General features: G+C 36.4%; 1 protein-coding gene across 1 annotated transcript in view; it reads right to left on the bottom strand.

Moving 5' to 3' along the window:
* Positions 1–17,682, bottom strand: part of LOC107582260 (nephrin-like) — a 67,923-nt gene that overhangs the window by 29,643 nt on the left and 20,598 nt on the right. Inside the window, 5 exon segments of the mRNA XM_016268034.1 lie at positions 2,923–3,094; positions 6,929–7,050; positions 10,383–10,486; positions 12,092–12,173; positions 12,437–12,559. Of these exon segments, the coding sequence (XP_016123520.1) occupies positions 2,923–3,094; positions 6,929–7,050; positions 10,383–10,486; positions 12,092–12,173; positions 12,437–12,559 (603 nt within the window).

Raw genomic sequence — 17,682 nt, 5'->3', positions numbered from 1 at the left:
TCTGTCACCTTAGCCCCCCAAAACTATCTTAACGATCAGGCCAGTGCTGCTTCCTCGAGAAAGTTTTTCATTCTCACATGTTTTAAGTCTTGTCAGTTTAAACATTTAAGTAATTTTAAGCCATTTAAGCCCAAGACATCTCAATGCGGTACTCACACATTGTGATAGAGCGTTTCTATGCGCACCGCTCACACCTGAAGTGCACAAACAGATAGCCTTCTCAGACAGCAGGTGAATACCAATGGCTGTCTTGACAAGTATCCTTGTAAGCACAGTCGGTTGTTTTAAGTGAATGTAAACAGTAAAGAAAATATCAAATGTACATCAGTATAACGGATCCGTGCATTTCTTATGTAAATAATGTTAATCAAGAAGAGCAAAAGAGCAGAATGGACACAAAGACTGAAACAGATATATATATTTGAGAAAATGACTTGCACTTAAAATCTGACTTTTTTCGACAGAAGTGGGCACTTATTGAAACATATTTGCTTGAAGGAAATAGCTCTAATATATATTAATGTTTGAACCATGCAGAAAATTTGCCAGTATGTGGTGCATTTATTGAAGTGCTGTCAGGGACTTTTGTATTTATTTTTAAATGAGTTTTTTTTTTCTTTCTTTCTTAGTGTTTATTTATTTATTCATTTACTTTTCATGTATCAATATTGAAAGTAAAAGTTATGTAACAGTGTTTTGTTAAAAAAGGTTCAATAAACACACAGTTCAAAAAAAAAAAAAAGAGCAAAAGAAAAATTGTTCGCTGCTTTAATGGATATTTGCTTTTGTTAATATTACAGTTTTTCTCAATTGCTTTGGCTCAATTCTCGAATTAAACTTTTTTTCCCGAAACAATAAGTTCAGATCTCTGAACAATTAGCTTCTTGTTCACATCAGATTGGAATTTCTTATTGATTTGAGCAAATTGCAAATGCTTTGGCACATGTGTGCAAACAGTAAGTACAATTGTCTGCAGTTTGCACAACAACTAATTGCATATGGCTTGTTGATCAAAACTGATGAGCCGATTCTCACTTAAACTGTCAAACTGTTCACAACTTCTCAAACATTTTTCATTGTGTAAGCCATCACATTCAAAACGATCCATTCAATTATGAAAAATTGGTATACACGCATGTATATTCCATAAATATCTGACATTGACATTGATTGTAATGTCTGCTAAATTGGCAAATTACCTCTAATTGCAATACAATTTGAATCAACCATTCAACCAATCAAGTTTGGGAGCATATATATGTAGATTGCCCACAGCACAATCACTAAGAATGGAGGACTTCCACAACCCTGAACTGCAGCAACATGCTCGTGGAAGAGCAATTGGAAGACGTGTAAGAATACGTGGTGGTGGTGTTAGAGGAAGACATAATAGAGGAAGAGGTGGAAATAGAAGAGTCAGAGTCTCTGCTGAAATCAGAGCCAAACTTGTGGATCATGTCATAAATCATGGTTTTACAATGGAAGAGGCTGGTCGAAGAGTACAGCCTAATGTAAACCGGTCCACAGTGTCATCAATTGTGCAAACCTTTCGTAGGGAAAACAAGTAAATATGTATTTTGTTTTGTTTTGTTTTACAGTATGTAAAGCATTTTTATAAACAACAATATTGTAAAGGTAAATGCAAGTCTATTTGTACATTCTATAGAACCGCACAACAACCTTGCGCTGGTGGCAGAGCAGCAGTATTTAACCATCAGCAAGAACAAGAAATTTGCAACATGGTCATAGCCAACAATTCCATCAGGATAAGAGAGCTAATATGTAAATTATCATATATGACAATAATGTCTTCGCAAATATAAATTCTGTCAGCATTTCCACCATAGACAGAGTTTTGAAAAGACATCAAGTGACTATGAAACAACTATACAAGGTGCCATTTGAGAGGAATAGTGAAAGTGTATGATCATAGACCACAAGATCAGATGTCTCTGTTGGATGCCATGAATGCTGCATGTGAGGACATCACTGCTGATCATTGCAGGGGATGGGTGTGGCAATCAAGGATATTTTTTCCCCGGTGCATGGCAATGGAAAACATCAGATGTGATGTTGATGAAAATCTTTGGCCTGACCAACAAGAGCGACAGGATGTCCACCAAGAATAATTTTTGAAGTATTCAAAAGAAGTATTTGTGGTAACATAAGAAATATGAAATGTACAGTAATTGGACAAGCAAGATTTCACTTATATGTAATGCATTTGTACAAAAGTAAATGTACTGTATAAATACAAATGTTCATATACTTTTTTTTCTATGTACTATTGACTCTTCTCAACAAATATCAGATTTTTTTATAAAACCTTAATTTCCATGGTTGACTGTCATGGTGAAAAAACAATTAAACATTTTGACCAGTGTGGCTCACACGATGACAAAAATACTTTATATTTTGGTAGCCTTTGCCAAATTACTGACACGATAACTAGGTTTTGAAGCATGAATGAAATGTTTTGCAGCCATGCAATAAAGTTCTGAAGTTCCAGCAAACAGTTGTGACATTTGCACTCACAGTTTAGAGAATGTTAAGATTGTTTAGAAAAATGTGCCAAAGCAATTGAGAAAAACTGTAATGAAGTAATTTGGTGTGACTACAGTAATACCGGTTGGGAAGGTTGTTGGATGTTGGGGGGGGGGCGCAAGTGAAATTAGACCAATTTGGGGGGGCGCATGTCCTAAAAGGTTGAAAAACCCTGACCTGATTTACTTGTCAGCCATGATACAGCCATGTGTAATTGGCTTATGGTAAGTGAGAGCATGTCATGAAAGATCAAGCTTTTGTTTTAAGGCTATTTTGAAAACCACTAGCAACAAGAGGCTTGTGGTCTTCTTAGAAGTTTGATGGGTTTTTGAGTAGAAGTTTAAGATTAAGAGCTATAATGTGTTCTGGACTACTCACAAAGGACGCTCAGAGTGCGTGTGAGGGACATTGGTGAACGAGACACTTGGTTGACGCTCTCGCACCGCAGCACAGCATGATTGTCCTCTTGCTTCACCGTCATTTTCAACACACTACTGGACTGACGTGACACAACGTCCTCTTCCCAGCTAGTGGACAGGACTTCTCCGTTCTGAAAAAGAGAAAAGTGATGACACAGATAGATAGATGGATAGGAGAATGAATGGATGGAAAAACAGACAGATGGATAGACAGGCAGCACATTTAAGGGGGTCTGAATACTTTCCGTACCCACTGTATATAGACAATAGACATATAGACATGAATAGACATATATGGACAGACAGATCAGACAGATGAACAGATATATGGATAGATGGACTGAAGGACGGGCGGGCTGGCAGACAGTCAGGCAGATAGACAGACAGACAGACAGATAGACATAGAGATAGACAGACAGACAGACAGATAAGATAAATAGATAGATAGATATATAGAAGCAAACTTTAATTCTAGAAAAAGACATTTGTGTCTGAGATCAGTCATCCAGTCAACAGTGTTGCAGACACTAACATTTGCATTAGCTGAAAATTATTAGAGATGTCAGGACTGACACATTTTATCAAAGTAAACTGAGAGTCTCCACTGTGAGTCTGTCTGCGGGACACTACATGAATTGAAAAGTAGATTCGGCGGTCTAGACTTCACTTGCAAATGATTTAAAGCTTGACATCTTCTCTCTGTCTCTAAACACAGACATTTAATAAAGTTCTTGGTTGCAGCTCTCAGCTTTCCCCTAGGCTTGCTGAGTTTAGTAATTCACTCACGCACAGACTCTCGCGCGCGCACACACACACAGACACAAACAAACAAACAAACAAACAAACTAACTACTAAATAAATGGGTTAATTAAAAAAAATACATTTATCATAGTTTCTTAATGTCCTATTTAAGAGAAAAATTGACACTAGGGCAGTTCACTTAACATTACCCGAGAGCCACTCTCAGAGTTATGATATAAAGAGAAATGTTATAAAAACGCTCTGTTTTTCTTCATTCTGTGCTCACAGCATAGTCTCTTTGTGAACATATGCACGCTGTTATCTTGAGTTAGTCCTCCGACACAGTTGCAGCAGAATTTTCAGCGGCGCTGAAGCTTTGTATCACATTTATTAAGCTGTTTGAGATGCCAATGCTTCATAATTCCTGAGGTTGAGACAATTTCGAGAATATAACAACCACTGGTGCACCTGCCAGATTCTACCTAGCTTCAAATTACTTTAGCAACCTATGTTCCACTGTGACCTTTTGGCATAACATTCATGGTAATTGGCCTGCAAAGCATTTTGGTAAACAGCTCTCACGTGGTTGAATGAAGGCATCCCATTATTTTTCATCTAACAGCTACCTGCTTAACGTAACATTTGGACCAATTTATATATGTGGCACTTTCCATGACGGCAGTACACTTTGGTGTCTCGTGAATTTTTAGAGGCACAAATCCCATGTTCTTTGGTTTGTTCTATTCCATCATAAAATTAACCTAATATCCTCTACCCAAAAAAGTAATGATTTTGGATTCTCCCACCTCAGAGGTCTTGACCTTCACAATTGTACTGTATCAACAATTACAGCAACATACAATAATAAATAATTATTAATAATTCATTGACATAATCTGTTTAATATTCAATGTATTGTAGTACAAAAAAACTTTTACATTTTTAACTTAATTTTTTTGTTGTTTAAATGATTAACTATATATATATATATATATATATATATATATATGTGTGTGTTAAATGTATATGTAAATATGTTGTATAAGTAAAATACAATACACAATAATTTATATTTCTAACAATTATAACAATACATGCTTACATATATGTCCAACATTTTGCATTAAACCCTGTAAACATATGGTTTTCCCTAATTATAAAAAAAGATGTAATATTTCTTAAAATTGTGACATAGGAAACAACATTTAGACTCATTTTAAGAATTCTATTTTTTTTTAAACAAATGTATTTGTGTTCAATGCATTCGTAACGGTAACAAAAACCGTAACATTTTACAATAAGGTTCCATTTGTTACCATTAGTTATCTACATTAATTAACATTAACTCAATGAAAAATACTTCTAAAGAAAGTATTAATCTTAGTTCATTTTATTTTCAACATTTACCAGTACATTATTAAAATCAAAAGTTGTATCTTCAATATAATGGACCTGAGTTAACATTAACTAACAAAGAACAGTTGTATTTGATGCTGCAAAAAATTTATAAATACTGTAAAAAATGTATTGCTAATTGTTAATGCTAGTTATTGCATTAACTAATGGGATATTTTTGTAAAGTGTTACTGTTAAAATATCTTTCTTTAATCTGTGGGAAATACAATTTTAATCGATAACTATAAAACAAACTCAAGGTCTTATTTCGTATCCTATTCAAGCAAAGGAAGAGGCCAAGTAATTATTCCGGAAAAAGAAAAGGGGCAACCAAGGATGAACTTCTCATATTTCTCTCACCTTAGTCCAATGCAGAGTGGCCAGTGGGTTGCCCCCGTACGACATGCACACCACCCTGAGAAAGGAACCAGCTTTGACCTCTTCATTTTCTAATCCCATGATCACCGGAGCCTGCGGGGGAACTGAAGGAAGTGAATGAAGGGTTACGACATCAATAGAAGTTTGAATCATCCGTACGTATTCGCAAGCATCGCAGCACGGCTCACGAGATTCTCAAGAAGAAATGAAAAGAGGAATGGTTCGTGTGCGAGAAGGAGGGAAAATATTATTAAAACAAAATATCTCGCCTTTGTTCTGTGAAGATGGGCTTCTTTTCATGTTAGTGCCAGTGAAGAGAGATGAAATGGAGGAAGAAGAAGAAAGAGAAGGGTAGAAAAATGACCACAAGTTTCAGGAAGAGCATGACTCCATTTTAGTCCCGTACAACATTGTTAAATCGAGGATATTTAATGCCAGTGCAGCGGGAAGACATCGCTTGTCCCTTTGATGAAACCATTAAGTATAAAGAGTGACCCACACACTGGCACCAGTCCATAAACCAAAATAACAGATGTTTAAACTGTAATAAGGCAATGTGGAACATAAATAAATTACAGTGGGGCTCCTGAATAATACATTTGCCATAAAATAAATTATGGGGTTGGGTCATATTTTTATCTTTTTTTTTTTTTTTTTTATATGTTTATATATATATATATATATATATATATATATATATATATGTGTGTGTTAAATGTATATGTAAATATGTTGTATAAGTAAAATACAATACACAATAATTTATATTTCTAACAATTATAACAATACATGCTTACATATATGTCCAACATTTTGCATTAAACCCTGTAAACATATGGTTTTCCCTAATTATAAAAAAAGATGTAATATTTCTTAAAATTGTGACATAGGAAACAACATTTAGACTCATTTTAAGAATTCTATTTTTTTTTAAACAAATGTATTTGTGTTCAATGCATTCGTAACGGTAACAAAAACCGTAACATTTTACAATAAGGTTCCATTTGTTACCATTAGTTATCTACATTAATTAACATTAACTCAATGAAAAATACTTCTAAAGAAAGTATTAATCTTAGTTCATTTTATTTTCAACATTTACCAGTACATTATTAAAATCAAAAGTTGTATCTTCAATATAATGGACCTGAGTTAACATTAACTAACAAAGAACAGTTGTATTTGATGCTGCAAAAAATTTATAAATACTGTAAAAAATGTATTGCTAATTGTTAATGCTAGTTATTGCATTAACTAATGGGATATTTTTGTAAAGTGTTACTGTTAAAATATCTTTCTTTAATCTGTGGGAAATACAATTTTAATCGATAACTATAAAACAAACTCAAGGTCTTATTTCGTATCCTATTCAAGCAAAGGAAGAGGCCAAGTAATTATTCCGGAAAAAGAAAAGGGGCAACCAAGGATGAACTTCTCATATTTCTCTCACCTTAGTCCAATGCAGAGTGGCCAGTGGGTTGCCCCCGTACGACATGCACACCACCCTGAGAAAGGAACCAGCTTTGACCTCTTCATTTTCTAATCCCATGATCACCGGAGCCTGCGGGGGAACTGAAGGAAGTGAATGAAGGGTTACGACATCAATAGAAGTTTGAATCATCCGTACGTATTCGCAAGCATCGCAGCACGGCTCACGAGATTCTCAAGAAGAAATGAAAAGAGGAATGGTTCGTGTGCGAGAAGGAGGGAAAATATTATTAAAACAAAATATCTCGCCTTTGTTCTGTGAAGATGGGCTTCTTTTCATGTTAGTGCCAGTGAAGAGAGATGAAATGGAGGAAGAAGAAGAAAGAGAAGGGTAGAAAAATGACCACAAGTTTCAGGAAGAGCATGACTCCATTTTAGTCCCGTACAACATTGTTAAATCGAGGATATTTAATGCCAGTGCAGCGGGAAGACATCGCTTGTCCCTTTGATGAAACCATTAAGTATAAAGAGTGACCCACACACTGGCACCAGTCCATAAACCAAAATAACAGATGTTTAAACTGTAATAAGGCAATGTGGAACATAAATAAATTACAGTGGGGCTCCTGAATAATACATTTGCCATAAAATAAATTATGGGGTTGGGTCACTCTTTGTTATTGCCCCAATCAAGCGGGCGCGATGGAGGACTGAGAGTCTGCCATGACAAAGTGCCATCTTGCTCACAATCTGCTGCAGATGAAAATGGGCAGTGGAAAGGGGGGGGGGGGGGGGGGGGGGGGGGGGCAGTGTTTTAAAGCATAAATTTAGTGAGCAGAACAAATGTGATTGGCGTTTCGGTAGAAGCGTATGTCTGTGAAATGCATCATATCACATGGAATTTAAAATGTGCATTAGACTGCATCAAAGCTCACCTACTAACATAACAGATAAGCTTACAAAGTGACTTAAAACGGAAAAATTATGTGGTGAAACATGATGCACTAAAACTGATTTGAAAAGTGTTTCTTTTTGAAGTCAACATGAAACAAAAATCAACCTACTTGGTAGAACATGGCAACCTGCGATTGATTCCTCAAAGGGATAGTTCACCAAAAAAGTTTGCACAAAAGATATTGTGAAAAATGTCTCAGTGTTTCTTGTCCGTAACATAAAAGTCAGTGGAGTTCAATGTGGTTTTGAATCCCAATAATTGTATGGACAACAATTTTTTTTTTAAGTATATTTTATGTTTTACAGAAGAAAGCAAGGTTTGAAATGATACAGAGCCCCTAATGTGACAAGGTGATGGAAAAAACATAAGCTGTGAGGAGTAGGCTATTTTAATGCTTTTGTGTTCCCTCACAACACTTTTGCATTCTCTCGCAAAAGTATTGAGTTTCCCTGAGAAAATTAGCTTTCTCTCTCAAAACATTTGTGTTCTCTCGCAAAAGTATTGAGTTTCCCTGCAAAAATTAGCTTTCTCTCTCAAAACATTTGCGTTCTCTCGCAAAAGTATTGCGTTCTCCTGAGAATCTTTGTGTTCACTCATAAAACATTTGCATTCTCTCGCAAAAGTATTGCGTTCTGAGAATCTTTGCGTTAATTCATAAAACATTTGCATTCACTCGCAAAAGTATTGCGTTCTCCTGAGAATCTTTGCGTTCATTCATAAAACATTTGCTTTCTGTAGCAAAAGTATTGCATTTTCCTGAGAATCTTTGTGTTCACTCATAAAACATTTGTGGTCTCTCGCAAAAGTACTAAGTTCTTCCAAGAAAGTTTGCATTCTCTAGCAAAACTGATTTTTACTCGCTAAAATATTGCATTCTCACAAGAAGTTTCGGGTTGGCTCGCAAAACATTTGTGTTCTCTTGCAAAAATTTTACATTTCCCTGACAAACTTTGCATTCTCTCGCAAAACTCTGTGTTCACTTCACTCACAAAAATATTGCATCTGACCTAGAAACTTTGGGCCCTATCATACACCCGGCGCAATGCGGCGCCAGGTGCGGCGCAAGTGTTTTTTCCTAGTCTCAGCCTGACGCAGTTATCATTTTCATGTCCTGCGCCACATTGTTTAAATAGCAAATGCATTTGCGCCCATTTGTGTGCCTATGGATGTGCTGGTCTGAAAATGAGGTGTGTTCAGGTGCATTGTTGGTGCGTTGCTATTTTGAGGCAACTGAAATAGACTGACCAACTGAAACCCGGTCTAAAGTCAATGGCGCAATATTTTTTATTTTTTGTTAATTAAAGAGCGCATTAGTAATATGTGCCTATAGGCGAGTGAACAATGCACATACACTCTGCTTATTACACACACAGGGACGCGCAGCAGCGCACAAACATGCCAAATATTAAAAATGAAAGGATTACAATGTAAAAGATTATTAATGAGCCCCGTAGATGGTCTGCTCGCGTGCTTTAACCTTGTGCACGAGCAGATCCGTTTCCTCTTTGGAGAAGCATTCAGTCTTTGCTCTTGCAAATTCCGCCATGTAAATAGCGAATACACCATGGCGCGAGCGCAACTGGCCTTAAAGGGAATTGAGACTCTGATTGGTTTATTGCACGCTACGCCCAAAACACAACCATGACTCATTAAGAGAATAAATACAACCCTTTTGGACCATGTGCCGGGCTATGAGCGTTTTTCCCGTCGTTAAACTAGCAAAAGTGGATTCGGACACACCCGTGTGCTGTAGACCATGCGCTTATCGTTAAAATGTGGCCCTTTTGTGTTTGCTCGTAAACCATTTGTGTTCCTCCGAGAAACTCTGCAATTTTTTTTTAACCATCACTGTATCCCTTTAGGAGCTCCATATAATAATGAGTAGCCTAAATGATGACACATTTTTCATTTTGGGGTGAACTATGATTTTAAGGAGTTATTTCCATCTAAACCAAACCTTAAACAATTTTGTTGTTGTAACCTAATGTATTTAGATTTTAAATAACATTTTGACTTTAACAGTTATTTAAAAACCACATTTCACAATAGCCAATTAATAAAATCAACATTTTTTTCTCGAATATCCTGTTTCTCATGAAAATAAGTCACATTGTGGAAGTAAAATGGTAGACAGTGCTTCATGTTTACTTTAATGGTTCAGGGTATACTCTTTGTACTTGTGTTATCATCTCAGAGTGAAGGGCAAATTTCTTTTCATAGTGAAAGGAACAAGAGTATTACTTGACAGGAAAAAGGCCCAATTGACTACGAGTCACACAGCTGTGGCCATGAACTCAGAACTGTGCGAGAAAATCGATGAATTCAAAGTCATGGTGGTTTTCATTATTTACAGTGTGTGCTCCATTTAATTAAACTCTGCTCGACCTGAGATTTCACATACCAAATCCTCTGGCTCTTCCCATCACACACAAAAATAAAAAATACATATTACCATTAATGATTAGGAGTAATTAGTCGTAAACACATTCAGTGTGAATTTACACGATGGCAGGGTTCTTACAGTATACCCTCATGGTCATGCTAGTCTCGAGAGCTCGAGGAGCAGCTGGGTTCTTCACTCGACATGTCAGCTGCCGTGCGTTGTCTGAACTTCGTGCCCTTATGCTGTAAAGAGAGAGTGGGGTTGAATTGCGTTAATGCGTTTCACACTGTGGCATTCTCTCATCCCCGATGTTGCCACAATTACCCACAGACCCACTGAGCTCATAACTTTACTCCATTTGCCAGCCTGGAGCGCTGCCAGCGTTCACTTAATTGTACAGTACCTGGCCTTCAAGATTTGTTTTGTCAGCAATACCTTATTCAATAGTGCAGCAAAAGTGGAATGCAGAAGATATTCTAAAAAAAAAAAAAAAAACTCCACATGGATTTGCCCATATAGACTAAACATTTATGAGGCTGCAAAATCTGGGTCAGTCTAGGTAATTATGCTGCATGTAAAGTTAAAAAGATATTTTAATAAAGAAAACATGTAGGTAGTAACACTACTGAAATGGGATCCTGGTACGGAAGACTCTACAAGTCCAGTGTCATTTCGCACATCATTTCATCTGGTATGATTTTCTTTCTTTTGTATGACACAAAAGGAGACATTAAGCAGAATGTCCAGGCTGCTCATTTGCATACAATAAAAGTGAAAGTGAGGCTTTCAAGTTCCAAATAAATAAATAAAAATCACCATGAAGTGACACTTTGGGGCTATATTTCAAGTCTTCTGAAGCCACATGACAGCTCTGCTTGAGGAAAGTATGGAAATGTAGGTCAGAATTCACTTAATCTTTCCCCTCTGCTGTAGCTCTCAAATCTTACAATTACACTTGTGTACAAAGTAAAATGTGCCAGCTCAAGAAGACTCAAGCATCATTTATTATAAAGTGTCATGACTGACTGCTATATGGCATATTTGATTCTTTATTCTGATTTATTTATTTATTTGGGTCCAGTAAGTTCAGTTAATGTTTCAAAATAATTATATTTCAAATAAATGCTGTTGTTTTTACTTTCTATTCAAAGAAAGTTACATATATTTATAAGGTATCTCATAGAAATTCTCCTGGTGAGACCTTTTAAACAATTAAAAATAAAATAATAACATTTAAGTAGAAATTTCTGAATAAAACCTTTCCGTAGTGACATTAAAAGCAGGGCAGTCCAGCTAAATATCGTTAAAAGTCTATAAAATGTTGCAGAAAAGGTATACTGGCAGTTTCCCACCTCTAAATATAAATACTATTTAAATTGAATGCAATCATAAATAAGATTTGGGAGCTACACTGGAAATATAGCCTGGACCTTCTGATAAACATCTGCTGTGTTTCACAGAATAAATAAAAACATGCAGGTGATGACATGAAGGTGGATAAATATGAGAATTTAAATTTTTGGGATAACTGTTCCTTGAAATATTGCTTGAATACCCAAAGGCCTATTGCCCTATCACTACACCACCGTCCCTCAATAAAAAATGGACATGTTGGTGAAATATAAATGACATATTGAAAGTTATATATTTTTTTTAATTTTCAAGAGGTCAATCTCTTCCAACCTTTGCGTCTTTGCCTTTATATACAGTATATCAAAAAATGACCTTAGCTATTCTCTAATTTTAAAATGACAAATTGCGAAGGACATACAATAAAAGGTAAAGTGGTGACAAGAATTCAACTGCAAAGAGCCTTCTACACCTTCATTGTTCGCACACAGACTTACATGACTTCAGCATGAGTGTTCAGAAGTTTATCCTGTGAGCCTGACATTGTGAAAGAATCAGGTTCCGTCAGCTCCTCTCCATCTGAGAAAAAAGAAAGAAAAAAACCCCCAGAAGTTATAGAGTCAGTAGGCTGCCTCGAGGTACTTCTTGCCAAGGGATGGCGTGACACAAACTTAGTAAATTAATCATGAAGTCTCTTGGTTTGAGTTTACAGCTACTGCTTTGAAAGCTCCCAGCGAGAGTTTTCATCTTTTATCGGTGTTGTGTATCTACAGTGTAATTCTCTCATAAGAGCTTCACTTAATGGACATAATAAAGAGTCGGGCTCTTAAGTGACGGCGTACCTCTGAACATGGTGATTTCTGCACGAGGTTTTGCATCAGGAGCGATGCAGGTCACCGTGTGTTCGTCTCCCTCCACCCACGGCTCATCAGACTCCAGCTGGATGTACGGCTGTGAGGGCGGGACTTAAACAAGAGAGAGAGTGTGGAGAAGGTGAGGAGAGATTAACTGGCAGGGGATTGTCACAATATATTATGTTATTGCAAGCTGTGAACTCATTTGGTGTCTGGTTGAAGAGATATTTCAGAGCTATAAAACACACACATGAGCAGACATGAACACACACATATAAACGCATTCACACTGACAGCGCTTTGCAGCAACAAAGCAACCAGAAGTCATTCATTTTCCATGAGGGCTGGCGATCTGAGGCAGCATTAGCGAGAGAGACAAAGTTAAGCAAAGTTGAACTTAATGAAAATGCACAATGACACAACCCAGCGAATGCCAGTGGGAGCACAGATAAGTTCTGAGAGGTTTTTAGCATGTTGCTATGTGGCTGCTAAGGCATTTTGGCCAAGTCAAAAGCCCACTTTCCAGTCTTTATTCCCTGATACTCTCTAGATATGGCTCTGGTCCATCCTTCAGTGTAAATCTAACAGATTTAGACCTGTTTTATCATCTGCCGGGAAAAAAAAAGATGTAAGTCTTCGAAGTTTTCAAAAAGTAATAGCTCCCCACTTTTCAGTGTTCCATTTTTTGAGTTATCATTCATATTTCATATCTCTCTCTCTCTCTCTCTCTCTCTCTCTCTCTCTCTCTCTCTCTCTCTCTCTCTCTCTCTACATATGTGTGTGGTGTGTGTAAATTTCCATACAAAATATAATGCTATTTCATTAATGTTAAACGCATTCACACTGACAGCGCTTTGCAGCAACAAAGCAACCAGAAGTCATTAATTTTCCATGAGGGCTGGCGATCTGAGGCAGCATTAGCGAGAGAGACAAAGTTAAGCAAAGTTGAACTTAATGAAAATGCACAATGACACAACCCAGCGAATGCCAGTGGGAGCGCAGATAAGTTCTGAGAGGTTTTTAGCATGTTGCTATGTGGCTGCTAAGGCATTTTGGCCAAGTCAAAAGTCCACTTTCCAGTCTTTATTCCCTGATACTCTCTAGATATGGCTCTGGTCCATCCTTCAGTGTAAATCTAACAGATTTAGACCTGTTTTATCATCTGCCGGGAAAAAAAAAGATGTAAGTCTTCGAAGTTTTCAAAAAGTAATAGCTTCCCACTTTTCAGTGTTCCATTTTTTGAGTTATCATTCATATCTCTCTCTCTCTCTCTCTCTCTCTCTCTCTCTCTCTCTCTCTCTCGATATATACATATGTGTGTGGTGTGTGTAAATTTCCATACAAAATAGTAAGCGCTGAGCAGCAAATCAGCATATTAGAATGATTTCTGAAGGCTCGTGTGACACTGAAGACTGGAGTAATGTTGAAAATTAGGCTTTGCATCACAGGAATAAATTACATCTGTTATTTTAAACTGTTATAATATTGTACAATAGTACTGTTTTTACTATATATATATTTTTTATAAAATAAATGCAGCCTTGGTGAGCATGAGAAACGTCTTTCAAAAATATTTTTGAATAATAAGCAAATAACTCCAATTTTGCAGTTTGATCTATGTAGATTTATCAATTATACTTTAAATGCAATGCATGCATTAAAAAAATCACACAGGTTGTGTGAAATATGTATTCACTTATGTTTATCCACTGGTCCAACATATAAAAAAGCCTTTGGCATCTTTCATGGTTTATTTCGCTTTGTTTTGGCATTTTTACTGAGATTTTTAAAACTCACATTATTACTTCATAACTGCAGTCAGATCTGTAAGTTTCCCAGGTGCACTTAAAACAGAATATAAAACAGACATTATTCAACAAATGGATACAATTTAGTTGCAACAAATAGTAAAACAATATGTTTTGGTTGACTGAAATGCTCCTGCAGTGTGTTGTCTGCAGTGGTTCTATGGATCTTTTTATGCTATATGACAACTTTTACTTCAGTAGGGCCATTTTCCCATAAGATCTTACTTTGGGCCTCACAAAACCCTGCGCATGGTTATTTAAGATCTTCACGAAAGGCCTCGCAGTGTTCCTTGGTTGTTTTCTATCAGAGCACTTTCGCTTTCCCCGGCCTCAGCATGACACTGAAGAAGTGCACCATCTCATTATCAATTGAAATGCCTGTGTGAATCACCGACGGATGATGAAGCACGGCCCCTGTGCTGTCGACAAGCCTGTAGAAATGCACTAAATGCTAATCTAGCATAGCGCTCTGCTTATAGGGAAAAAAGAAAAAGAGCAGCAGTAACAGTGCTGCAAATCACCTCCAGCAGAAGAGACACACACGCTGGCAATCAAAGCACTCCCTCTCACCTCTCCGCTGCGCAACGATCCTCTGAATCGCTCGGGGCTACAGAGCTCTACCCGGCACTTTTGACGAGAGAGAGTGAACATCTGGTTTTGTGCTCTGTTCAAATGAATCGAACTCAAATGTGGCACTGTCCAGGTCTACCCTGGTAGCAAAGTTTACCCACTGTGAGCTGGATATTGGATGGAAAAGTGTGAAACAGGATCATTTTTGGTTGTACAGTGTGTAAGGAAAAATCATAAATCATATTTTCACAAAGGCTGTTCACACAGGAAGCTTTTTAGCATTAAAAAACCTAGACGGTGCAAAACCAAAAAGCTGAACTATTAAAAGGGAAAAATGTAAATCTGATTCAACAGTTAAAAAACTCAAAAGAAAGAACACATCCTTAGAAAATGGTGCATTAATCTCTTAACTTAGACAATAAAGTATGACAGCTTTCTGTGTAATAGTCTGAACAGCAACAGCTTAGAAGAAAACAGCATTATGATTAAAACAATAAACATTTCAACTAACTATAAAATTGTTTATATGCTAGGTGCATATTATTGCAATATAAAAATATAAAATTATAAAATAACAAAACATTATATATAGTATTATATTATAAACAATTATAATATTTTAATTTTTTTCATATTTTCTAATACATACATAAATAAATAAATACATAAATAAATAAATAGTAAAAGAAAAGTCACAGTAACAGTCAAATAAGATAATTTGTGATAAGCAAAAACTACAGCTCAATTTTGGCTTGGTGCTTGATATATAGCACAGCTTAAAAAATAAATAAAACAAAATCCAGCCAAAAAGTGCTTCCTACAACAACATTAGCAAAAAAAAAAAAAAAACAACAACAGCAATGCCAAGGTAGCCTGTAAAGACAAAGGTGTTTCATAACAATGATGTCATTTACAATCTAATAGATAATTTATTAACGGAACCTACTGGTAAGAATCTATTTACCATTCTCAGTCCCATAACATAATTTCATAAAGTTAAAGGTAAATAAGATCATTTGTGATAATTACTACTTTTCTGGCTCCCTTCGAAGCACAAGACGTTCTGTGGAACATTCTCAAATTATGATGGATGACATGAGCATCAGTTTTTGTCTTAAAAGGGCAACGTTACATAACCAATACACTATCAAATACTTAATTTCACTATGGAAAAAAACCCTAACAAATAAACTGAAGGAATGTCTAGTGAGGATTGGCACATGGTAATGAGCCTCAGCGGTGTTCTTCAGGTAGACAGTTGCTCCCTGGAGTTTGTAAGCACCCAAAAAAAAATAAAAAAAAAAAAAAAAAAAAAACACCAACACCAGCAATGCCAAGGTAGCCTGTAAAGACAAAGGTGTTTCATCACAATGATGTCATTTACAATCTAATAGATAATTTATTAACCGAACCTACTGGTAAGAATCTATTTACCATTCTCAGCCCCATAACATAATTTCATAAAGTCAAAGGTAAATAAGATCATTTGTGATAATTACTACTTTTCTGGCTCCCTTCGAAGCAGAAGATGCTCTGTGGAACATTCTCAAATTATGATGGATGACATGAGGATCAGTTTTTGTCTTAAAAGGGCAATGCTACATAACCAATACACTATCAAATACTTAATTTCACTATGGAAAAAACCCTAACAAATATAGATTGGCACATGGTAATGAGCCTCAGCGGTGTTCTTCAGGTAGACAGTTGCTCCCTGGAGTTTGTAGGCACTAGGGGGCGTTATTGCTGTGTGCAGTTCGGGCCGTGAGGAGCGAGGGGCTTCACGCCGAGACAGATGGGGCAAGGCTTGGGCTTCAAACTGATTTAAAGGAAGCAATTGGAGCTGTGTGGACACTGACACACACACACACACACACACACACACACACACACACACACACACACACACACACACACACACAAACTATGCTGTTCTCTGCTGAATGTGCTCCACTGAAGGAGCTTCCGAAATAAGGCTTCTCTAGCCTTAATGCACATCTATTTTCAAATATATTTTGTGCCATTCATTGCTATGGCGCAAAGAGCGATCCTTTTATAATCATTCACTCATCTTAGTTCATCGGGATCCAACAAAGTTTCGTTATAATCAATAAAGCTCTCTACACTACACAACGAATCTCTCTTTTAACATATAATGAGATGATTTGCAAGTGTGCAGAAAACAGCGCAGGACAAAACTCCAGCTTTGCGAGCAGTGAGTGGATTCTAACATTAAAGCCTCTGATTGGCCATTGCGTTCAAGAAATCAACAGGTATGTCAGTGATTGGCTACATTGCTCACCACTGCAAAAAGACGTAAAGAGAAACTTTTGACTCTCCAGAGCGCAGACACAAAGAGGCACTGGATTGATTGCCAAATTTGTAATATTATTATTACAGCTTCAACTGAGGGTGCTCTTTCTTTCATTTGAACACCCCTGTAGAACAAGACCTGTCTCTGCTATTCACCAAATCATTTGCACGCTCATCGTTTTATTTTCTGCATTGGATCATGACCTCCCGAGTGTTCGAACTTGCATTGTGTACACCCGGCCTAATAAAACAGCAAAACGTAATTTTAATAGATTAAATACAGCAACACACTGCACTTACCATATTAAGTATTGCCAAAAATTGTAATGTTATAAACATTTCATACAATTATCATACAGCTTTATATTATACTGTATTGCATTTTTAATGACAATAAACATATATACATACAGTATATATATATATATATATATATATATATATATATACACACACATATAATATATAATATAAATAATAACAAATAAATCATATATATATGTGTGTGTATGTGTGTATGTGTATGTGTGTGTGTGTGTGTGT

The sequence above is a fragment of the Sinocyclocheilus grahami genome, unplaced genomic scaffold (genome assembly GCF_001515645.1).
Source record: "Sinocyclocheilus grahami isolate Dianchi unplaced genomic scaffold, SAMN03320097.WGS_v1.1 scaffold42.1, whole genome shotgun sequence".
NCBI lineage: Eukaryota > Metazoa > Chordata > Actinopteri > Cypriniformes > Cyprinidae > Sinocyclocheilus > Sinocyclocheilus grahami.
The sequence above is the reverse complement of the archived record's forward strand: the minus strand, read 5'-3'. Positions and strand labels throughout refer to the sequence as shown.